This window comes from Stylophora pistillata, chromosome 13 (assembly GCF_964205215.1).
Source record: "Stylophora pistillata chromosome 13, jaStyPist1.2, whole genome shotgun sequence".
Classification (NCBI taxonomy): domain Eukaryota; kingdom Metazoa; phylum Cnidaria; class Anthozoa; order Scleractinia; family Pocilloporidae; genus Stylophora; species Stylophora pistillata.
Window position 1 is genome coordinate 17,930,864 of NC_142531.1, and position 25,962 is coordinate 17,956,825.

The 25,962-nt window shown below is 38.1% G+C and overlaps 1 protein-coding gene, 1 long non-coding RNA gene and 1 pseudogene across 2 annotated transcripts; 1 reads left to right on the plus strand and 2 right to left on the minus strand.

The window, feature by feature from the left end:
- Nucleotides 1-730: 730 nt before the first annotated feature.
- Nucleotides 731-1,961, minus strand: LOC148717945 (uncharacterized). Its single transcript, XR_015994554.1, has 2 exons — nucleotides 1,824-1,961; nucleotides 731-1,407 (listed from the first exon to the last, which is right to left on the minus strand). It is a non-coding gene; the product is annotated as an uncharacterized LOC148717945 (long non-coding RNA).
- Nucleotides 1,962-2,171: 210 nt separating this feature from the next.
- On the plus strand, nucleotides 2,172-5,928 carry LOC148717946 (uncharacterized; annotated as a pseudogene).
- Nucleotides 5,929-16,213: 10,285 nt separating this feature from the next.
- LOC111333530 (ATP-binding cassette sub-family C member 4) lies at nucleotides 16,214-24,092 on the minus strand. The gene is made up of 6 exons (XM_088743821.1): nucleotides 23,556-24,092; nucleotides 22,297-22,679; nucleotides 20,141-21,489; nucleotides 18,990-19,560; nucleotides 17,827-17,963; nucleotides 16,214-17,212 (listed from the first exon to the last, which is right to left on the minus strand). The coding sequence occupies exons 1-6, from the start codon at nucleotides 24,084-24,086 to the stop codon at nucleotides 16,344-16,346; spliced, it is 3,840 nt and encodes a 1,279-aa protein (XP_088599947.1). The 5' UTR covers nucleotides 24,087-24,092; the 3' UTR covers nucleotides 16,214-16,343.
- Nucleotides 24,093-25,962: the final 1,870 nt, after the last annotated feature.

Below are 25,962 nucleotides of genomic sequence, written 5' to 3' on the forward strand. Positions count from 1 at the left end.
ATCCATCTTGTCTGCTGGGAATGAAATGTCTTCTTCTGAAACACTATCCTCAAGCTGAAAAAGAAGTGTGCTTGAACTAAATTTGCAATAGCTATAAACTGAAGCTAAACTCAAGTATTTGTTCCTGACAAAATTCCATGCAAGTGTGACGTAAATTTGACATTTGCTTTACATTTACCTTGCTCATTGAGCAAAGCTGTTCATTTGCTATAAATTTGCATTGGGATCTAACAAAAAAAGAAATAAAAACCCTTATTTAGTGGCCATTTGCCAGTTCCCTGAGGGTGGCCCATTTACTGGGTTCAACTGTATTCAGAATAAAATTTAATGTAAATGAAACTGGAATTAAATGTGATTGATCTATTTACCTTTGCTAGAAATCCAAGGGAAATAATAATTCAGGCCACAGGCCTGCCAATCATCCACTTAGAGGCTGATTACATGAGTCAGGCTGGCCTGCCCACATAATGCCATCCTAGCAAACAGTGAACTCGGCTCATGTAATCCACCCTTACTAAAACAACTAATCGGACAAACAAAAGTGGCAGGCCTCTGCCTACCACAGACATAACATTTTATTTTCATAAACACTGCGAACATATATTGCACAAAACTAACAAATTATTTTGACTTCGGCCGAACAAATTGTCTACAATATAAATAATGTGTTCTATAGCTCATGTCTCCAAAAGTCAAGTCACAATAAATCCTAAGAAACTGTCATTTACAATTAAACTGAATAAATAGCTTTATTAATCAAAAGCATTGGTATGCAATTAAAGAATGGGTAAAAGAAAGACTTCTGTCACTTGAAAGCACTGATTTACAAGATGTGCCACTTTTTCACCTGCCAACTTACAAAATGCCATTGAGAAAGCTTTCTACACCCATGTTACTGTCACAATAAATGGGAATTTCAGAGAAATAATTCAAACAATAAAAATGAATACGTAATAGTTTGTGTTTCCAGCACTCTATAAAGGCAACAAAAAATAACTGTCTGTATCAAGCATTACTATAATGAGGTTAGCACTTTTGGTTATTCTCTGTAGTTGGTCTTTTTCTTTCTTTTTTTTTTTTTTTGTATATGTATTGTGAAATTTTTATTTTCATGGATCAGTGTAAATTTTGTTTCATATATACAAACAATGTTATTTGTGGAAATCTCCCTATGAAGCTGACAGACAGTATTGATTTTACAGAAATACATATTAATCTGTTGACTTCGTCCAAAGCTTCAATTCATACAGGGTGACAATTTTACATACACATTGGCAGTACAACAAAAGCACTGACTGACAAGATGTGCCATCTCATCATCTGCCAACCTATGATGTGCCATCGAGAAAGCTTTCAGTGCCCTTGTGGGAAAAAGTCTTGGCAGGAAAAGAGCAGATTCCTCACTCCCTGAAAAAAAAAAAATACAGAACCCAAGAAACAGTGAACAGCTTCAAATATTTAAGCTAATAGCGCTATCTACTGCGAGGATCGTGCATCATACGTATCTAATACCGCAGTTCAAAATATATAAACTTCATATATTTCATTGTATCTGATTTATCACTTTCACGGGTTTATTACGAATCGACTTAACGGCCTGCTCCCAGTTGGCTTGTTAGCTCAATTGGTAGAGCGCTGCACTAGTATCGCAGAGGTCAGTGGTTCGAGTCCCGTACAGGCCTCATTTTTTCAGGTGTGATTTTCGCTATTGCTTAAATTAGCGCTATCTACTGCGAGGATCGTGCATCACACGTAAATTTCCTGTGTTACAAGATATCCTTGACCTACACACGGCTAGATTTTCAGATATATTTTTAACTAACCCTTTTGAAACTTTGGTATCGGTATGAAGCTGTTTACTTGAACAAGTAGAGTTCGAACGTGTAGTTCGTGTTTTCCCGCCTTTCTGTTTCCTTGCTTCCAATTACACTCGAGTCTTCATTTGTACTGGCCAGCGTTAGCTAGGCACAGTACGATAAACATCACAACGAGGCAATATGTCAACAGGAGGTCGTTGTTTGGTTTTAGAAATATTAATTCGCGCGCTTTTTTGAACCTCAATATTCCGTTTGACTACTTTGTTAACAAAGCATCACAAAGCATCCGAGAGAAGCACTTGTAGTGTGGTTATTTTACCGTTAATTCGTAGTTAAAGCAAGTAAGAAAAGAATATGGCGGAAAGACGATTGCACGATCAAAACCATGATGTGGTTCCAGCGGCGAAAAAAGGAATAAAGTGTCCGACGATTGCATTGTGCTGCTGGAGGAGTTGATCCGGAGCAATCACGCTCTGGCGAGCGAAAATGTAAAGCTTCGGCAGCAGCAAGAGCGCAGCAACAAAGAAAACTCTGAAGCGCTTCAGCGGATCGAGGGCCGTCTTCTAACTGTTGATAATAATGCAGCCAACGTCCGTCGGCGCCAAAACAGAAGACAAAGGCGAACGACGGTAGTAGTTCCACCGGCTTGTCGAGTGAGTAAAAAAACATAACTGATAAGCATGAATAATGTGATATGTGTTCATAATTTGCTTGAATCAGTTCTGTTTCGTGGAAGATTTTCTTTTATGTTGAGTAGATGTTTGGCGCGCGAATTATATGCATAATTAACTTAATTATTTCGGCGGTAATCATTTGACATGATTAGATGTGGTTACATTTACTTGATAATCCTTTACCATAAACAGGTCTACCAGAAAAGTTTTTTTCCTCCCTTTTGTTTCAACGAGAATTATCTAGTATGAAAATTCATTTAATCATTTTTTCTCTTGGACCCTTTTGACCTTGCCTGTTTTATTCACATAGATGGGTAAGGTTAATTTTTAATTGTGCTTGTGTCGATTGCTCTACATCATCTAGCCTTCAAACAACCAGGGTTTTTAAAAAGCGTGAGAGTAGAAATAGGACATACTTGACAAACCGATTGTTGAATTTTTTTTCATTCTTTTAGAGAACTGTGAGGAGAATGTACAAACTCCTTTTGAAAAAAGATGACTTTAGTGGTTTCTATCTTGACGAAGAGTGAGTAATATGTTTTTAGATTCAGAGATATTTTACTTTATCTTGATTGAGCGAGGAAATCCGAGTCTAAGCTGCTGCTTGAAATATTGAGATGTTATGTGAACACCTTATGGTGGTTACAGTCGAACCTCGATTATCCGGACTTTTCGATTATCCGGACTTTTTCTCTGGTCCCGTTTTTTTTATGATTATTAATGAGCTTTGATCTTCCAAACTTTATGAGGTAAAAAAATTCAGAGATTATGTCTAAATTCAGGAAAAGTGCGTTTAAAACATTGCCTCCTCCGCTTTCAAAAGATCGAGCACTCGGAGAGTCATCGAAGCAGATTTTTATCTTCATCTCTTTTGTTTACATTATTGTCTCATTAATATTCATATTTTCGATTATCCTGACTGATTACCTAAGTCCCAACAGGTCCGGATAATCGAGGTTTGACTGTACTTTTGTCTTAGTGTTAATATTGTTACTACAGAATACCAGGCTTAATTGTATTTGTTTTTGTCTTAGAATAAATTCTGACAGCAACAACATCCTTTTTGAGCGGACAATAGAGCAGGCAATACATCAACAAGGAGGACCTGAAAAGTGTCCTTGGACAAAAGAAGTCATAGAAGGTAGCTACCAATAATCATAGCACATGCATTTCACTTTTACTGGGGTGTCATTACATTTTGTGGGTGAGCATAAGGATTTTGCACTCAAGCATATTGATGCATATCTCCTTTATAACAACTTGAGTTTTATTGAAGGCCTTGGCTTGAAAACATCCAGGCAAAATTTTGCTCAAAGTTGGTCGATTTGTCTATTGTCCAGCCCTTAATGATACCCCTGCTTTTAGTCTCTACCATCAATTCGTGTCTTTTACCACTTTCCCCTCAACATAAATGTCATCATAAAACTAGCATTCAAAAACACAGTTAGATACCCTGAAACCTCTAATGAGCACCTTCATTACATGGTCAAATTTAGGACTGGGGGGGGGGGGTGCATTTTATAGTTTTTCCTAACTTACATATTAACTTTCCCAAATGTTACAGAAATTTAAATATGTTGCAAACTGAAATTTTCAGGTTTATTTCTTGTCTCTAGATCTGAGACACTTCAGTGTGGATCCTCAAAAAAGCATACTTTACACCTTAGCAATGAATCACTAAGGACATACTAACTTGGCAGATATTCTAAGGTGGCCTGCCATAAATTATTATAAATTTGAACATTGTCATTAATTTATGTGGGAATCTTTTTACAATCAGCTTCTCATGGCATTTTCATAATCATTTCTTTAAACAGCTGCTTTACAAATATATTTCAAATATGTGTGAAAACACAGAAACTGAAGAGTGGTAACCACTATGAGGCTCATAAACAAAAAACCTGGAAGAGTGGTCTCCAAAGAGAGGTATTTATTGGCTAGGATACTATTTTGAACATTTTACTTTTCATATACCCTGCTGTTCACAAATGATGGGGTCCGACAGATGTTCAATGTTACCAGACTGAGTACACCCTCAAGTACACTTGATCAATGGGAGGGAAGCTATTTCCCATTGAATGTCTTTATTTTGGCACTTCAAAATTGGATGGCTTTGAATATAGACACATCTAAGGGACTATGTTCTTATTAGAGAAATTGTTAAATAAGTGAGGTATTCTGGTCTGTATCTAGAGCCTCCCAAGAAAATCTTTGTAAAATAAATTTGAAAAATATTAAAATGTGATGTGAGATAAATGATAGTTTGTATGCACCATTTGATGGGAAAAAAAAAAAGGACAAAGAGACCCTATATTATAACATGCTTAAGAATTCCATTCTTACAATGGGTACACACATATATATATATCAAGAGAAATTAGTGATTTGGATCATATTTTTCATTTGAAGTCCTATAACACCCTTCTCATGCCTGTTTAATTTTTTTATTTTTTTTAGAAGTTAATGAGACAAACTACAGCCCTGGAGCTGGTCAACTGGGCCAACCAGCATGAAAAGGGGAGAGCAGCAGAGGTTCTTGTCATGGAGGCAATGAGCAGTGAGGAAAGCTGCTACGAGGATGACAATGGAAATACCTCAAAAGTAACAAAATACTCTGTGCATCACCTTCAGTGGGAAAGTAGGAGAATGAAAAAAATTGAAAAGAAACTTGACAAGGCTTATAAGAAAAAGCTCACTTCAAGAGCTAAAGAGAGAATCCGTCCAGGGTTTATGGGCAACCTTTTCTGAGATGCCCACCTACTGAAAATTTTCCAGAGTGGGCAATAATACAGTGAGAAAATTGTTTTACTAATCAATGAAATCGAAAATGTACAAAATATCAAGCCAAGTCTAGAATGAGGTTATTTTGCATGCCTGCATGAGGCTTCTTTTTCATTGAATAATTATGGTCTCATCTAAAGTAAGTGATCGTGAATTCTTCAATGTTAATAAATTTCCTCCACATGAGATACTTTTTTATATATAGATGTACACATCATTTTTGTATATCAAAGTTTCAGCTGCATTTTAGAGTAAGAGAACTGTTTTCTATTACTTGTTTACTAAAAGAAATTAAGGTATATGATCATATTTAATAAGTATTACAGTTGTAATAATGTAGCAAATAACTGAGAGTTATTGCAAATTTAAGTCGATTAAGAAAATTTTTCTGAATTTTAGATTGATAGGTTGAACTTATATTTTTTATTGTTAGACAAGTATCATTTCAAATCACATTTCTTAGTAGCTGGATTTGAGAGTACAATTTGTGAATCAATATCTTTTTGTGTAGTTTGTTACTACAGCTAGTTATATAATTTGTGTATTTGTCATACTTTTATAGTGGTAAATATTCTATTACCTGCTTGACGAAGATTATATTATACATTGACAAAAGTGAAACAATTTTAATAAAGTATGTCAATCAGTAATTCAAACATTTGGACATCTCTTTTTTTAATTATTTATGGGGCTCGACTGGGATATCCTCAGCTTCATTGTAGGTTTATGTTATCTCAGGGGAACAAATGAGTTTTGAACGAAACTATTTCATCACTGCAATTTCAAACACTTTGTTATTACTTGAATGTGTGATGCTTCTTTTTCTATCAATTGTAAGGTTGCCCAAAATATCATAAGTTATTGGGATATAAATGAGGGTGTGATTAAGCAAATCAAAAGTCAGTTGAAAGTGAAACCTGCAGCCTTTAGAGGCGCTTAAAGGTCACTTAATGATGAATGTTAACAAAACTTGAAATTTAAGAGAATCAGAAAGTACAACTAAAGATGAATTACAACAAAACCTGTAACTTTAAGCAGTACTTAAAGGGAAACAAAAGATTGAAGAAACCTTTAAGATGCATTTACAAGTGGAAGTTTTGGTTGACTAAAGTTGACTTTACAAGAATTAAGAGGATTCCTAAATTCAATTAAATGGTTATTTAGGTTTGCTTTCATGTGATCTTAAAGTGTTCATGAAATGGTTATTTAGGTTTGCTTTCATGTGACCTTAAAGTGTTAACTAAATGGTTCATAAGGACACTTTAATTGACTTCGGAAAGTTCAATTAAAGATACATTTCAGAACTTTCGTATGTCACCTAAAGATGACTTAAATACTTCTAATGTTAACCTTTAAGTTACCTTTAAGGAAACTTAATTTAGTTATTTCATCCTGTGAAAGATGCACTCATTTTTAGCGATCTAAAATAAGTGCTCGAATAGTGCTCGACTTCTTTAAAAAAGTGCTTGAAATTTAGAAATAGTGCACGGAAGTTGCTCGCAGTTCCGTTTTTTTTTTTTTATCATTTTCCAGCGAAAGTTTTTACGTATTCCAAGTTTAATCAAACTCTCAACTCTCGACTTTCTAATATACTGAGGTGACCATAATTTATAACAATGTTTGTCGAACAAAAACTCTTTATTATCGTTCTGGCATAGTTTCTAAGGCATAAAGCATCACAGAACTGGGTGCAATTAACCGTATAGCTATAACTGTTATCAGTATCTCTTCGATCTACGGTATCGAAGCATCACAGATACAAAAATATTGCATTTAACGCATGGAAAATTGTGAAAAATGCGCTGAAATGTTTCCCAATAAGCAACAACATTCTCAAAAGTCAATTAAGTGCTCTGGAGTGCTAGAAATGTAAAACAGTGCTCCAAACGTTTTTCACGCTCATTGCGAAAGATTTGAAGGATGGCGAATACAATAGCGTCCATTTTCCACCAAAAATGCTTGTAGCTTTGTCCGGGGACATTATATTATCTGTTCCTTGATAATGATACAGTATCCGCGGACAAATATAGAAAAACGTTCTTTGTTCTTCTGTAAACTACGTGCAAATCCACGAAATGTTTTACAATGATCATTTCACTATAAGTTTGCATCATTTCGTTGACAACAGCCCTGATGCGTGAAATGGCAATGTTTTTGAAAATCTAGTGATTTTTCCGTGTGGTTGTTGAAGCATATTTATTATCATAATTGTTCTGTACAAAAGAGCTTTTATATGATACTTGCTCTTCACTGTCGCCAAATTTTTGGTTTGAAAAACTATACATATATTGAACAACAAGAGTAACTCTTATATTGTTGGGCTATCCCGTTATTCGACCTAACTGACAATAATTAGTAAATATATAAGTGGTTTGCAACCAATTTCTAGAGACACAGTTAACAATGGTGAAAGGAACAAATGCTGGTGGACGAACAAAAGAAGCTAATGAGATATCTATTGTTTACTTCCACCAACATGGCAGCGATGACGTAACGTGCAAACCACCTATACAACGCCTTTACTCTTATGATTGCATTGATGCTAAATTAAGCAGATCATCACAAGCTCTGTTAGCGCCGGCATTTAAGATTGTTCTTAAGCCGTACTCTTTGGCTGACTCCAATCGATTTTTCAGGGTTTTACTAATGGGTAGCAAGTTGGCCGGGGCTACAGTATTCGAAATGTGGCATGCAGCACATACGCTCTGTATAGACTGACAATGGTGTGCTTCGAACTAAGTGCTTAGAGGGGAAATGAAGCCTAAAATTGGTATATTGTTTGCATTATTTTCTAGTTAGCTTTAGAGGAGTAAGATAAAGTGTCGATATTCATTTTCGTTCAATTCTTGTTTTTTACGAGAAAATTCGATTTGAAGTTGCCTTTTTTCCGCGTTTGGGGCTGTAAGACGGTCGGCTCAAAATAGGTCAGCAGCGGTCGTCCATGACGTCAGTGGTGGGGAACCAACTTAAGAAAAGCAACTGTTACTATTTCATTTTCGTAGTTAATCCCCATTACAAGTCACCCAACTTCGATAACTCCATAACCAAACCAAATCTCTGTAGGAAGAGTTCGGGTTTATTATGTTTCTTCCCCACCAACGACGTAAGAGCGAGCTAAAATGACCGGTGACATCGCTTTTCTGAGCCACCTTACTACGAGGCCAAAATATCACTCTAAACTATTTTTCCGAGGCGAAGTTGAGCCCAAAGACTGAATAAAAACCCTTTTATCTTCTTTTTCGCGTTTCGTCTGTAATTTAGGGGTACGTCAGCGGCTATTAGATGGAGATGGCAAAAGGTTATAGCTCTGACCACTCGCCCATTGACATGAAGGAGGAGGACCCCGGGTAGGTGAGGTAACCCACCTAAGAGGGATAACCCACCTAAGGGTAACCCACCTAGATAGGCTGCCGATCTGTCTGCTAAGGGTAACCCTGTAAAATCACAACTTGTCACGTAAACGTCTCAAGATAACCTGCCTAGCCGGCTTTGGGTTCATTTTACATTTGAAAGCGCCCTAACAACCTCTAGAAACCTCATTCCCAGACCCCTGGGTTGTAAACGCGGGCTAGTTTTCAATTATGGCTAGACGGTTTCCCCAACCTACCTGGTGCCCCCCTACCCTCATGTAAACAGACATTTAATTGAATAACTAAGACATATCGTGGGGTAGTTCCAAAGGCATCAGAAATGCCCTGGTTCACACAAATTTGCGTCTACTTTTTAAAAAAAGTAATCAAATAAGTATGACCAATCCTCTTTAAAACCCAAGGGTGCCTTCTTTTGGGATAATCCAGATCAGGATTTTTGATTCGAGATCACTCGGATCATGATGTACGAGAGATTTACCAAGCCTACCCCGCAAAGTTTTTCCATCGAATTTGGTGAGAGTTTCGTGAATTAGATTGAAGTGGAATAAACCAAGAAATTGTGTTATTGTGAGTTCTATGGGCTGTTTTATTGTTCTGTTCAATGATGCACCAAACATGGGAGCGGTATTTTAGTATCGGTTACCGTAAGAGATTAAGAGTGGGGTGAAATGTTAGCCTGTGCTAGAGTGGGATGTACATGAGCAGTAATTTAAAATTTGAAACAAACATCATGGTTGCTGCGTGTAGGACAATTTTTGTTTTCAGAGAAAGTTGGTAGAACTGATAGTGGTCTATAATTAGTAAACAGAGAGAAGTAAAAGAAGAATAACTCGTACTCAGTGTTTCATTTGATCAGACCACATCAGGGATAAGCTTAGGTTAATAGGTGGTTTGCAATCAATCTCTAGAGACACAGGTAACAATGATGAAAGGAAAAAATGCTGGTGGACGAACAAAAGAAGCCAATGAGATATGTATTGTTTACGTTCACCAACATGGCGGCAATGACGTAACGTGCAAACACTTATAGTTGAGTACATCTATTGTTTCTTTGACGACATTTATGGTAATTTGCTCATAGCCTGAAGCAACTCCGGAGTGGAAACTACCACAAGAATCCATTTACCTGGAGAGCTGTCTTAACAAAGCTTGATGTGAAGTCTCGGCAAAGTTTGCTTTCTTCTTATAAGCTTATCTGCATTATAATTCTATTTTTAAGAGCGCATCCAAAATGAAAAACTAACGTGACTGGTTCATGTTAATCAATATTTATTTCAAAGTACGCTAATTGTCTAGCTATTATATTGTAGTATGGTTTTTGTTTTCTTGCAAGTTACATACCAAAGTGGTTTGGATGACTCCGAAGGCAAAATTTCTTGTGGAATTGCTTTCGTGATGTTTGCTTTCTCGCTTCCACTTCTAAAACTTCTAATCGGCATGTTTATTTAAATCATAATTTATCTACCATTTCCAATATTTTTTCTTGTACATTTATCAAGCGAAAAATTGCCAACACGATGCAAAATTCTGTAAGATTTCCACGCAATCCTAGACACCATTATGCATACAATTCTCGGATAAAGACATCAACAGCGGAACGATAGTTTTGGCTTAGTTTTAAAAAATGTATGTGGCAATGTCTTAGAATGATCATTTCACCATGAATTCGCATGATTTTATTGACAGCAGCTTTTTCAACGGTTCATAAAGTAGTAATAGAGAACAATGAAAAGTAAACATTTAACTCACATCAAATGGTAAACTGTTCGTAAACATTTCAGCCGCGCTTTGCAAAAATATTTGAAGGATAATAAACACAGGAGCTTCCATTTGGCGCGAATATATGCTTGTCCTTGGACATTCCGCTTTCTGTTATATATCGTCATGAATATAAATTTTCTTAAGGTTGATGCGGAGTGTGCAAAGTTTTTTTGCTCTTTGGTAAGTTTTTGATCATTAGCATTTTATCTAAGAGCATTCGCATAATGAAAACTATAGTCGTATTCAGCAATCAAAGGGATTAATTAGCGCTCCAAAAGTTCGAGGTCCTCGGCAAGGTCCTCGTTTGTGTTTTTTGTACATTGACTTAATCTCAAAGTGCAACCCATCACTAGGGAGACAGTGATACCTATAGTATGACGGGGAAACTTAAAGAAAAGGTGTAGGGTAAATTGTTATCGCTCCCAAGGGAAAGCAGTGATTAAAGGGAAAACCTTTGGAGGTTGTCACTTTTTAAGGGAATTTTTTTGTTTCAAATTATTCTGATTCGAGGTTGAGTCCCGAACTAAGTGCGATTACAGAAATCCACTATACTCGGGGAAAATATTGGAGAGGACTTGAGACTTTGAATGAATGATTTGCCGGACTCATTGAGAAACGAAAGAATATATGGAGCGGAACCGTGATTCAGATAACAACTGAAGTCGAAAATTTGAAAACGAACCTTTAGTTAAGGAGGCTGGATATAGTTTCTTCACTGTCTCCCCTGGTGCTGGGTAGAACTTTGAGATTAAAATCAATGTACAAAAACACAAACGAGGACCTTACCGAGGACTTTTGGCGCGCTAATTAATCCCTTTGATTGCTGAATACGACTATTGTTTTTACTATGCGAGTGGTCTTCGATAAAATGTTAATGATCATAAACTTACCAAAGAGCAAAAAAACTTTGCACACTACGCATCAACCTTAAGCAAATTTCTATTCGTGACAATATACAACAGAAAGTGGAATGTCCAAGGACAAAGTACAAGCATATTTTCGCGCCAAATGGAAGCTCCTGTGTTTGTTATCCTTTAAATATATTTGCAAAGCGCGGCTGAAATGTTTACGAATAGTCTACCATTCGAAGTGTGTGGGATGTTTACTTTTCATTGTTCTCTGTTACTACTTTATGAACAAAAAAACTGTCGTCAATAAAATCGTGCGAATTCATGGTGAAATGATCATTCTAAAACATTGCCCCATACTTTTTTTTAAACCAAGCCAAAACTATCGTTTTCGCTGTCGATGTCTTTATCCGAGAATTGTTTGCATAATGGTGTCTGGGATAGCGTGGAAATCTTGCCAAATTTTGCTTCGTTTTGGCAATTTTTCGCGTGATAAACGTATAAGAAAAAAATTGGAAGCGGTAGATAAATTATAGTTTAATTAAACATACCGAGTAGAAGTTTTAGAAGTGGAAGCGAGAAATCAAAAACCACGAAAGCAATAGCACAAGAAATATTGTCTTCGGAGTCATCCAAACCACTTTGGTATGTAACTTGCAAGAAAACAAAACCATAATACAATATAATCGCAGCGCTAGATAATTAGTGTGCTTTGAAATAAATATTGATTAACAAGAACCCTTCACGCCAGTTTTCTATTTTAGGTGCACTCTTAAAAATAGAATTATAATGCAGATCAGCTTATAAGAAGAAAGCAAACTTTGCCGAGACAGCTCTCCAGATAATTGGATTCTTGTGATGGTTTCCACTCCGGGGCTGCTTCAGGCTATGTGCAAATTACCAAGAATGTCGTCAAAGAAACAAAAGAATGTACTCAACCATTAACATACACTTATACCTGATGTTTTCTGATCAAATTAAAACAATACGAATTATTCTTCCTTTTAATTCTGGTGACTTCTCTCTGTTTACTAATTATAGACCAATTTCTGCACTGGCATGTTTTACCAGCTTTCTCTAAAAACAAAAATTGTCCTACACACAGCAACCATGATGTTTCTGTTTCAAATTTTAAATTACTGCTCGAGTACATCCCACTCTAGCACAGGCTAACATTTCACGCCTTTTAACCCACCATTTCACGGTGGGTTACCCCTCTTAGGTGGGTTATCTCACCTACCCGGGGTCTCCCCCCCACTTTCATGTCAATGGGCCAGTGGTCAGAACTATAACCTTTTGCCATCTCCATCCAATAGCCTGTGACGTACCCTTAAATTACAGACGAAACGCAAAAAAGAAAATAAAAACGAAGCCGAAGTTTAACCTCAGTAGTTTTCCCTGAAAAGCGCGAGTATTAAATATGCGTAATTGACCAAGCGTGAGGTCGAGATGGCTTGATATTCAGACGAGTTCTTTTTTTTGTCATTCTTATGGACTGTGACGATACGTTTTTCGCCTTCAACGGGACTCTTGAGGAGAATTCAGTTCGAAAAATACGGTTTTGTTAATTACTCGCATGTGATTAAAAATTTTAAAAATAAAGTTTAACTGAATAATGCTAGGTATGACATATAAAAAATTCCAAAAAATTGGCGCTCGAAGACCTACTGTATCCTCATGAAAATAAAGCGAACTTACGAGCACAAACTCAGCTGCCAACTACCATGCGAACCAGATTTCCAGAGAGACCAGTAACACTTATATCACCTGGAATTTAAATCATGGTCAATAAAAGTACCGACATGCAATTGTACAATGACTGTGTACAAAGCAAAATGTATTGGTTAACTATCCCAAAAACTACCGTGGCTTTTTCTATTTTGTGTTAATTAATAGAACGACAGAACTTGAATTAACTCGAATAAATTGGAAATGATTAAATTTAAAAAGTTTACGAATGTCCGAAAACCCACAAAGACCCTAACTGTAATGTTTCATAACAAATAATAACAATAAAATATTTCGGATATAGCTTGAACAATAGCGGTAGCAATTTGAAAAGAGCCAATGAACTGATCATTCTTTACAGCTCAGCTGGTCGAGTCAAAGAACGAATAAATTACAAGAACTAGATCGAAACCCGGAAAAATAAAAACTAGAATTGCGCGACGGTCAGAGTACTAAAACCTCGTCAGAAACTAATAAAAATAAAAATGCTAAATAAGAACGAGGCTAATATCCATCCATCTCGAACGAACAAGCTTGGTCAATAAAGGATTTATAATATTGCATAAAGATTTCTTTATCAAATTTTAAGAATGACTTGTTTACCTTAAGAGTAGAGAAAGAAAGCCGACTGCGTTTGTTGCACAATAAATTGAAGGGTTTTCAAATATCCAGATATGTTGTGGTGGTTTCGGTGAACTTCTAGTACACCCGGTCAACATAACAAGAACATTGAAGTCTTGGCTACATGGTTTACTAGCAATCCTATCCAAGTTAATACGTCAAAAACACAAGCAATGACTTTGAGTAGATCTCATTAAAAATGCAACTTTAATTAAGTAATGACAATACCCAGCCTCAAACTACACTAAAAATCTTTGGCGTTAGTTTAGATGATAAACTCACTTTCAAACCTTATATTAATGATATTTTAAAAAAGGCCTATCCTAAATTTGCAGGACATTGCAAGGACATTGAAGTCTTGGTTACATGGCTTTCTAGCAATCCTATCCATTCCCCAGTTAATGCGTCAAAAACAAGCAATGACTTTGAATAGACCCCAGTACAAATACGACTTTAAGTCAAGTAATGACAATATCCAACCCTAAACTACAATAGAAATCTTGGCGTTACCTTAGATGATAAACTCACTTTCAAACCCTATATTAAAAAATTGCAGTCCGAAGCAGCCTTAAGCACTTAGTCCGAAGCCCTATGGCACACCATTGTGAATCTATACAAAGCATATGTGCTACCACATTTCGAACACTGTAGCCCCAGCTTGCTAGGTATTAGTAAGACCCTGAAAAATAGATTGGAGTCAGTTAAAGAGTACGGCTTAAGAAAAATCTTAAATACAGGCGCCAATAGAACTTAATATGATGATCCGCTTAATTTAGCATCAATGCAATCATTAGAGCAAAGGCGTTGTATATATTCCCTATATTGTATTAAGGTCGACTAACGGGATAGCCCCACAATATATATATAGTTTTTTCAAACCAAAAATTGGTGACAATGAAAAGCAAGTATCATATAATAGCTCTTTTGTACCGAACAACTATGAGAATAAATATGCCTAAACATTCACATGGAAAAATCACTAGATTTTCGAAAACAATTCAAGACTTTTTATTGGCTTAGTCATTATGGTATATGAGCCAATATACCATAATCTACAAATATGGTTAGCGTACGCTTCAGCTTAAAATCAAAAGGGAGCTAAAAAAGTCGGTTTGTTCTGACAAAATAATAATTTCTTGAGGGCGTTTTTAATAAAACAATTATTCCACTCGCGCTTGTTGGATGAGGAGATGATTATAGCCAACGAGGCGCGTAGCGCCTCGTTGGCTATCTATCCTCTCCTATCCAACGCGCGCTCGTGGAATAATTGTTAATTATCAAGGAAAAGATAATATAATGTCCCTGGACAAAGCTACAAGCATTTTTGGTGCAAAATGCATGGACGCTATTGTATTCGTCATCCCGCTTCATGTATTTTGCAATGCGCGTGAAAAATGTTCACGGATAGCTTACTGTTTGCGGCGTGGAATGTTTTCTTTGGAGTGTTCTCTGAAACGACTTCATGAACGAACAAATATTTCTGGCTTCTTCAGTAACAATCACTAAACGCTCTCTCATCTTGATTTAAATTCTAAACGAAGATTATAGTTGTGGACGTAGAGTTTAAAAATTGAGGAATATCACCCGGGTGTAACTGAGCCTGTTACGATTGCGCTGTGCGCTTTTTTGGCACTTTTTCGAATTTTGGAGCATTGTTTTACATTTCTAGCACTCCAAAGCACTTAACTGACTTTTGAGTATTTTGTCGCTTTTTTGGAAACATTTCAGATCATTTTTCACAATTTTCCATATGTTAAATGCAATATTTTGTCTTCTGTGATACTTCGATACAGTGCATCGAAGAGATACTAATAATAGTTGTAGCTATACAGTTGATTGCATACAGTTCTGTGATGCTGTGTGCCTTAGAAACTATGCCAGAACGATAATAAAGAGTTTTCTTTCGACAAACGTTGTTATACTTTATGGTCACCTCAGTATATTAGAAAGTCGAGAGTTAAGAGTTTGATAAAACTAGGAATATGTAAACACCCCCCGCTAGAAAATAGTAAAAAAGGACGTAACTGCGAGCAACTTTCGTGCACTATATCTAAATTTCAAGCACTTTTTAAAGAATAAAGGCTGATAGTTTCGAAAGAAACTGTTTGGGGCTGCGTCGGTGGGAGTAACGAAATAATTTAAATATATCAACAAAGTTGAAATGGTAAATTGGCCACCGTAATGATTACAAAAGCTGACGCTTCGAGCGTTAGCCCGTTCGCTCCGACGAAGGGCTAACGCTCGAAACGTCAGCTTTTGTAATCATTACGGTGGCCAATTTACCATTTCAACTTTGTTGATATATCCAAATTACTTTTTAAAGAAATCGAGAACTATTCGAGCACTTTTTTTTAGATGGCTGAAAATGAGTGCATTTTTTATGTTACACAAAATCAAAGTTTTAAGACGAGTACAAATTACAAATAGGACGGGCACGCTGTCAAAATTTCGCCTCTCTTGACTTTCTGTGATACATTTTTTATGAAAATTATTAATTAGCAACACCATGACTTCTTATGCAATTTGGTTAAAATAATCCTTTGAAAATTTTCCAAAAACAACAAATTGCACTCGCCCTCCGGGGTCGTGCAATTTTGTCTTCTTTGAAAAATTTACTCGTGCCTATTAACACCAAAGCGCACTCGAAATCATGTTATTACCTATCCTAATCTCTTCACCTCTGCAGGACTTGTCAGACGTGACTTGAGAATCGAGGTCTGGTCTTTCCTCTCAGAGTGCATCTCAGTTATAGTTCATTATTGAATCAAATTTGTCAAATCCATCAACTTTTCCATCTTTCAAGACCAAAATCTTGTGGCAGTCTCTTATCGTGTTCAAACGGTGAGCTATAGTGATGACAGTGGACTCCTTCAGTTTGTCCCGCACTACATTCCATATCGTCTGCTCTGTGTCTGGGTCTACATGCGCAGTTGGCTCGTCCAAGACGACAATTTTGCTTCGTTGTAGCAGCACACGAGCCAAGCAAATTAACTGCCGCTCTCCGACACTGACATTAGCGCCATGTTCCAGCAGTTCGTGATCGAGCTTGGCCTCAAGTCTCTCGGCGAAATCTTTCAGTTGCACATCCTCTAAAGCCTGCCATAATTCAGCGTCTTGAAACCTGTCTAAAATGTCGAGATTTTTTCTCAACGATCCACTAAAAAGAACGGGACTTTGGCCAAGAACTGAGATACCTTGTCGGGCTTGTTGGAGGCCTATCTCTTTAATTGGAACATCGTCGATGATTATCTCTCCGTCAGCATCAGGCATGCGCATAAGAGCTGCTACAAAGGATGACTTCCCAGCTCCTGTGCGGCCGGCAACTCCAATCTTTTCTCCTCCTTTGATGCTAAGATTGATTTTCTTCAGCACTTGAGGTCCCCCCGGATAGTAAGTCAGAGATACATCTCTGAATACAATACTTCCTCTCCGAGGCCAGTCTTTTGGGGGTTGTCGATCTTCCTCGTATCCAGGCTCCTGGTCGAGTTTGGTGTAGGTCATAACTCGTTCAACTGACGTCATGTAGTTTTCTACTTCAGAGGCTTTTCTAACTGCGTATTGAGTCATGTTCAGAGTTTGGATGACATAAACGAGAGCGAGACCAGCAGAAGCTGAAAAACAAAAAGGGAGACACTTTATCTCATAAATTCTAGACCAGTCTCCGGCTGGCTTCAACCTTGAAGAGTAAATTTAAAAGGCGTTGGTCACTTTGTCTTGTCAAGGCGGCCAGTTAATGGGAAATAAAGAAAGCTTTTTTTTTTGGATTGTCAAATAACAGCTCTTTGTTTTAGTCTTCTTAAGGTTAAGTATCCAAATTCATTTGTAAATCATAGAAGACACGTGAAAGTTTGCTGACCTCCTAAGCCGCCCGAGTGGCCATTGTGTTCCTTTCGTGTTTAAAAACTACCCGTTGTTAGATTTTGACTGCCACATAAGTTTGCGTAACTTCCAGTACACTTCTCTCCCAGCCACTCTCGTGTTTAGATGAGAGTATTTATACGATTAAAAAGTCCTCCACTGCTTTGCCTCATGAAATATTTCCCAAGAACTATCGCGAGTCTAAAATGTCCTAGCTCTCACCTGTACACCCCTAACGACCAATGAGAGTGCGTGTATAGTCTCACTTATTTCATAATTAGGTGGTGCATGTTGTGTTATTACTCGACTATACAGATTTGTGATGAATAGGAAGACTGAGAAACCTTACTAAGAATCTTGCGCTTACCGGCATCTTGAGATACCAAGACTGCAGCCAGAGCAACTGCACCGACTAACAGGGAAGCGAGACAATCCAAACGTGTACCGAGCCATCTACCGCTGGCGATCACCATAATGTATGCCTGATTATGAACATCTTGATATCTGAAGGGATGAGTGCTAATCACAGTTAGTTTGACTTTCAAAAAAGTATGTGTTGCATCAGCATTGTATCATTTTTCCCTGTGACTGGTCCAAAAACTTGAGCACACCTCTGAACAAATTAAATCCTATGCAAAAGCAAAACCAACCGCCTTATTGGTCTTTTCCGTTTTCCTGCACTCGATGCCGTTTCCTTGTTGTTACTTTTAGTTCTCGTTAACTGGTTGTGATCTCTTCTCTTTGTTCTAATCGGCTTGTTGCAGTTACTTGGGTTTTGTTGTTCGATATTAGTCAAAAAAAAATCTTTAAGGAGAATATTTGGGGTAAAATACGGCCCTATGTATAGGTAATCACATGATTTCGAGTGCAATTTGGAATAAATAAGCACGAGTAAATTTTTTCAAAGACTAACAAAATTGCATGAGGCCGTTGGGCGAGTGCAATATGTGGTCTTTAAAAAAATTTACTTGTGCTTATTTATTCCAAAGTGCACGAGAAAATCATGTGATTATGTATTAATAATATACATGAAAAAATACGAGGTAGCTTCTCATAACTACGCAGAAGAAAAGCCCGCGCATCACGTGCAAAACTAATTTATTCAAACACTGCAGGTGACATTGACCTTGACATTGACCTTGATTGACATTGACCAATCATTCTGACCAATCAGAATGTCTGGTTTGTTTCTTTCTTTGCACTGAATTAACCCTCTTCTGCACTGAATTAACTGAAAACTGCATTCATCTTAACCAATCAGAACTGAGAAATTTTTTCATGTATATCATTAGCCTGATAATAAAATGGAGCCTTCCGACGAATCTTACTCCCCTCCCCTCCCCTCCCCCCCCCCCCAACTAATCTCGAAGAAACTCCCGAAAGGTTCACTTACTGACCAGTGTCTTGGAACACGTCAGAAAGAAAACAATTTGGTGATTTAAGTTGAAAATAGTGTCAATAACATTTCATTCGTGCTCTGTGAATTAATCAGCTCTTGCAGCAAATCCTGAGTCAATGTCTCTAACGTACCTGTATAGCGCGTCGACAAAATCTGTCTGTCTTCCTCTTGTACGAATCGTGTCCAATCCAACCAGAGTCTCCGAAAAGTGAGCGAACACTGGGCTGCGGGATATCGACTCTAACCTCTTCAGTTCTCTGGCCGTTTTCAAGTAATAATTGGAAAGAACAACAACCAACACGGAAATTGGAACAACAACAAAAACGAGCCAAAAATTTGTGGCAACTGTTACCAGAATTTGGAAAAAGATCAGCAAGAGCACCTGTATTGCCCACAGGAATGTTTTGGGTAACAACTCATCCACGCAGCCAATATCATTCGAGAAGCGATTTAGGATTCTTCCCACAGGATTTGAATCAAAGAACAGGACAGGTGCTTGTAAAATGGCCACAACCATTTTATCGTGGAGACGCTCGGCGCACTTGAGAGAAAGTAGGAGGAATCCATAAGCCCGAATGATAGTAAATATAAAACACGCGCCAACCAGACACGCGAAGACAGAAAGAAAAGTCCTGTTCTTCTGATCTTCTGGGATTAGCCTTGCAAGAAAGGAGAGCCACAAGTCCGGAGCAACTAAGACGGCTGAAAAAGACATCAAGATGCGGTAACTGAAAATATATTTCTATGAGATCATTTAGTTGAACTTCGCAAGATTTATTTGGTCTAGATATTAGCTGCCTGCATTAAATACTACTAAAAGTTTGCAGGTTGAGGATCTTTCTGTAACCACTGCAGTACGTCAGGATAGATGAATAGGTTAACCATGGTATACATTAAAAGATAACTGCTCTCGGAAGCTTAATGCTGATAAGGTAGCCCGCAAAATAGCCGGCTGTTTCTCATGTTTTTCAGCGCAAACCTGCACGAGGCAAACGAGAGCGGCTAGACACGTGCTTCTCCAATAGCGCGTGTCTAACCCTTCGCGTTTTCCTCGTGCGTGCCTCACGCTCGTTCTTCAATTGTTCTGCAGAAAACCGCAAAAAGCCCCCCTGGGTGTCAAGGCAAGGTTTTAATGCAAGTTCATTTCCATTTTTTACTTTGAACTCATAATCTTGGATAAATCGACAGTTGTAATGCTTTGGCACGTAATATTAAAAAGATGGTTGTATTCCCTTTAATGGCCTCACTCAAAGCTAGTAACTCAGTATAACAATAAGTTTACCTTGAGTAATGAGAATTAAAACAACCATTCCAGTTATCATCAAAGGATGTGCTCCACTTCTGAAGTAGTCCCAGTATAGCTTAGACGTCACAACTCCGATTGTACGATCCTCCTTTGCTATCTCCAAACTCCTCGCTTCATTAGGCAGGGGATGAATTGTCTGGCATTTTTCAGCATCATCGTGTTTCTCAGTATCCTCCCAGGCAAACGTCTCAGATGATTCTGTTTTGTCCTCTAAAGTTTCTTTATAGAGCGGGTCAAAAGTTGCATTGATGACACCTATTCCTTGCAGCTCAATAAAGCGTCCCTTGCCCAGGACATGCCCTTTGTACAACACTATTACTTCATCGGCATTTTCCATGTGCTGTTGCTGATGAGAGGTTAACAGAACAGTTTTATCAGCCAGTAGATTTTTGATGCACTTGTTAAAGATGTGTTGGCCAACTTTGAAATCGACGGCACTTAGTGGGTCATCCAACAGATAAAAATCTCCGTCAGCATAAACTGCGCGAGCCAAACTTACTCTTGCCTGTTGTCCTCCACTCAGAACCTCACCTCGTTCTCCAACAACTGTTTGGTCACCATCAGGTAACCGCTGAAAGTCTTCTTTCAGAGCACAGACGTCGATTATTCTTTCGTACTTGGACTCCTCGTAGGGCTGGCCAAACAGAATGTTTTCTTTTATCGTTCCCGAGAACACCCAAGCAGTCTGAGGCAAGTAAATGACACTACCTTGATAAAAAATCGTCCCACTAGTGTCGGAAATTTCACCAGCGATCGCTGAGAGTAAAGTAGACTTACCACTTCCAACCGGCCCGGTGATAACTGTTAAACTCTTTGAAGGTGCAACAAAGTTGATATCCTGAAGAATAACTTCCTCTTCACGATGGTTTTTTGCGCAGGTTAAATTTGACACGCATAGATCAGTTGGCCCTAGCTCTGTTGCTTCACAAGAGAGTGAGACGTTCTCCATATTTTCGGCTTCTTTTTTCAAGCAACTGCTACTTTGTTTAGTGGAGGTACTCTCGACCTTTTGTTGGCGTTTCTTACTTTCATCACCCTCCGAGGCTGCCGATAAATTTTCCAAGAGAAGAAATTCTTCGATCCTTTCAAGGGAAACGTACGCGTCATATGTTGTCAGGAAACCATATATCACATACCTCATGCCACCAAGTTTTAGAAAACCCATAAACGACAGCAGCATAAAAACATTAGCAGGTGTGAGGGTCTGGCCTGTGAGCACCATAGTAATTACTGACACCAGAGTTGCTAGGGGCGTTGCACTGTACAACAAGGCATCTAGACTTGACTGAATGGCTGTCCTCTTCGAAATGACGCTGATTTCATTTCTGAAGATAAGAGATCATTGCAAGTTCTGTGGGCATTCTCTCGAGCCTACTCGTCCCCAGTCTACTCTCTACTATGAAATATTATTGAGGTGGGCGCGTGATAAGTGTACCCTGCCTTTGAAAAATTTCCCATCGTCCTCTTCGTCATAGAAGTGCTAGTCTCCTGTGACCCAAGCACCATGCATGAAAATCAAAGGCACCACGAAACACGAGTTTGGCTCAATGAAATGTTCTACAAATTATGGTTTAACAATGATTCGTTGAAGGCGAAGTGAATACATTTAAAAATCCTTAAGACGAAATCGAGGGAATTATTCAAAACTATTTAGTGAGCTTGAGGCGAATGATTGTTTTAGTATAACTGCTCAGGAGCTTTCGAATTCTGTTGCAAATTCACTCTGTTATTATTACCATTCTGTAAATAAAGAAAACTTTGCGCGTTTTTTGATACAATTGTTTTGATTACTTATATCAAGTTAAGGAGCTATTTTCCACTAGAATATGACAGCAAAAAATTCCTTCCTCGGCAACTCTGAAAAAACGCGAATCAGTCATTTTGAAATTCAGTGCAAATTTATAAGCGCAGAGGAGCATGAATTTGAGTGAACCGACGTTCGAAAGGTCAAATGCCCGGAAGGTTGCCCGGGCTTAAACATCGAGTTGATCGGCGCTTAAATCAGCCAATCATAGCGGCGTTCTGAGAGATACGATAATTAAGTTTAAAGTAGTTCATGCATATATTTACTGCAGCTTACACCACATAGTTGTTGGAACCAATTCAAGACTAAACATGATTATTTACCTTACCTTCGTATATCTTTTGTTTTTCGCCGATATTCGTCCTCCCACGCCTGCGTCTTGACCGCGCGGATTCCGGAAACTACTTGATTCATTAGGGAGATTCGCTGATCAGACACTGTAGCTGTGCGCAAGCGCAACTTGGCACTAGCATAGGACAAGACGGCAAAGTATGGAATGAGAATACACAGAAAAAACACACCCGTAGTAGCCTGCCAACCAATCAAACTGTAGATAAGGAATATTGTTCCTGCATAGGAAAGGACAGCAAAAGGTGTTAAGAAAAAAAACTTGACTGTCTCTTCTTCCATTCTCTTAACATCATTAGATATCAGGTCAAATAAGCGTCCTGCAGTGAATTCCAGTAGCGTCTGCTTGCTGAGAAGAAGCGTCTGAAAAAGAGTGAAGATTCGACATTAAAGAGTAAGCATGTTTCAAAACCTAGACGGTCTTAATCTCCTCCACAGAAGATAACCATAAGCACGTTTGGAGACGAGAATAATCGAGCTTGTACCGAACTTTTTAAAGTATCTTCAATGGAGTCCTAAATGCGACAACTCAGTCGGAAATTTGAATCTCGCTCAGCAGGGCGGCCGTTTACCAGTGACGTATGTTAGTAACATTCTCTTTTTTTCCTCTCGAGGGCGGGATCTACTTGAACAAGAAAGAGCTACAAAAAAGGGCTTTCTTGACTCAAATAATTATTTCTTGTGATAGCCACAGAGGAAGCTTTTTGGGTCAGGCTAAGACCATGGAGAGATATCAGTACATTTCGGAAGAAAATTTTCGGAGGATAAGGTCACTCTTTGAAGGCTCTAAAGCCGTAAGAGTTTACAATTCTGAATGTACTTTTTCATTATTTAATAAAAGGTTTACAAGGCTCTACACTAACGGTGGCCAACCAGCCACAGAGTAGTAGAAATTCAGTTTTAGCTAGTGGTTTTTGATTTCCATTAGCCAGTTTGGCTAGTAAACAGAGTGAAATTGTCGTAACATCTAAGATCCACTAGCCACTTGGCTAATGAGTTGAAAAGTTTGTGTCGAGCCCTGGTTTATTTTTTTTAGAGCATACTTTTCCATTAATTTTAGAGTAAGTTACTGTTTGTTAATTATTTGCTTTCAATGATCCTCTCCTTCTGGGTCTCACTATAGCATAAGTTGATTGCTGTTGATTAAAGTTTCTGGAAAAAAGTAATTCTGGATCGGATGGATAAAGGCTTATTGACTCTACGACAAAGGAGTAGAATACTCTCTAAGATCGTGCTTACCTTGTGGTACACCAGTCCCCTCAGGGCACTGCCTATTTTGATCCCCAACACTTCACATTTGTAGTCTTGCTGGTGCATACCAAGACCACCGATCAAACCGTTGAGACACATAGCTAATGCGCTAGCGCAAATCAGGTAAGTATTCTCTGCCTCAGCTGACATAAGCATAGAAACGAAATATCCGAGAAACAATGGAAACAAAAGGCGAGAAGTTGTATACAATACATTCCCCGTCAAAATGATGATCACATCTTTGACAGAAAGCATATCAAACACGCTTTTCCAAAGTTTAGACCTTTTCCCATGTATCTTGCAATGATGTTTCTTGCTTTCCCAGCTTGTTCGGAGCTTCTCGGTGACAAAACGGCCAGAGGTCTCGTCTGACAAGGGTAAAAAGTCGCTTTGATCCAAAGGTCTTTGACTGCCCTCCTTAAGGACTCCGTTCATCCAACGAAAAAAAAGAGAAGAAGCAAAACTGACTTTCTTGTCGTCATCACCGGAGATTTTCCTGTAACCGCCTTTTAATGTCATAGCTTGAGACCTAAAAATATTTAGGAAATGTTCTCATTCATTATTAGCCTGTTTAACGCAGGTCAAACGTATGCGCATGTATTTTCAGGATTTCAGAACCAAGTTATCATCTGGGAGTTATAAACACACATAGACGCCAGTCAGTTCCAGCTTTTTCGTAAAATCGTTTGAATTTTTAGATATAGCCTAAAACAAAATGGTAAATAATCAGGATAACCACTATCAAATAAGCTTTATGTTCAGAAAGCATCGAATTTCCTTCACCCAGCTTTTTTCCACTTTTTACAGATTTCTTTTCACCAAATCGAAATATGGCGTCCAATTTGAATTGCCATTGTTCTGGACTTACTAGCCTCTCACACATGTGATAATCCTTTTGTGTTTTCCACACGAAGACGAGGCTACTAAGTCAAAAACAATGGTAATTCAAATTGGACGCCATATTTTGATTCGGTGAATGAACTTTTAAAATTTCTTGGCATATTTTGCGTGACAGCGGTTGACATCATTGTGTTTGTTAAAATTTTGCGCGGGAAATTTGCGCGGGACCGGCTAAAATTGATCCCCTTGTACATGCTGGTTAGCTAGCTTTTTGAGTTCTAGGGTCTCTCTCGGTGGTAACCAAATAACAGGTGAACAATACCTTGCAGTTAAATGAGGAAGCGGCATGGGAAAAGAGTTCCATTTTACCCTGTACATGAACTATGCATTAATTTCATAAAGACTAAATATAACGGTTTCTTTGTAACAGTCTATGCATGATTAATGTATGGGGTTCAGTAAGGAACTCTTGCCGCGGCATGGAACCATAATTTCCTTCAGATTGAAGTTTCCACAATTGTTTGCCAGCTCGCTTTCCAACTTATCTCCTATGATCAAGAACAGTGACCTATTCATTACAAAAATAAACTCCTAATGTAATCCGCAAAGGTTCAGTTCGCCACTTAAAAATATTTAGGATACGTGCGCTCTCATGGGAGTGCGTAAACATGGTTGTGACATTACGTCTTCGGTGCTTTCTGAGAAATGTTTTATGTGAGCAATGGAGGACTAAAAACTGGATGGGCTGGAGGAATTCTCGAAAGTAAACCCTCGACTGCGTCTCAACTTATCCGCTGCAAAAACCTTGCGGATTTACGTCTCAGTTCACTGACTACATGTACACAACAACTCCAAAATTAAGCAAATCGCGAATCCCTCATATCGGTGTTATTGATGTTCATTCCTGCTTTCCTCAAGGCCTTGTCTTCATCCCGCCGAATGAAAAGGGACCTCTTCATGATCACCACGCCGAATGAAAAGGGACCTGAGAGTCTCGAAACACATTTTTAAAATAAATGAATTCTAAAACTCTGGGACAGAAAAAGAGAGACAAACGGGGGCTCTTTGAAAACAATAACATCAATGCCCTTGAATTTTTATGGCGGTTCAATTAAGCTTAGCTTTTTTGATTCGTTACGGTGGCCAATTTACAATTTTAACTCAGTTGATATAACCAAATTACCTTGTTACCCACACCGACGCAGCACCACAGTTTCTTAAGAAACTTTCAGCCTTAGTTTAAGCTCTTGGTATGCACATGATTCAGGCCCTTTCAAGTGTGTCTGCCGCCGTTGACTGTTTGGTAGGAAAACGTCTGTTAAGCCCCGTCTACACGAGCAATTTTTACTTATTCAGAAATACTTTGGAAATGCTATCAGCAAATTTTTCCTATGTAGAATGGACCGCTGCATGACCTTAATTTTACGGTTCGTATTCAAATTTTCGACTTCAGTTGTTATCTGAATCACGTTCCCGCTCCATAGATTATTTTGATACTAGATGAGTCCGGCAAATCAGTTCAAATTTATATTCTTGACAATATAAAACAGGTAGC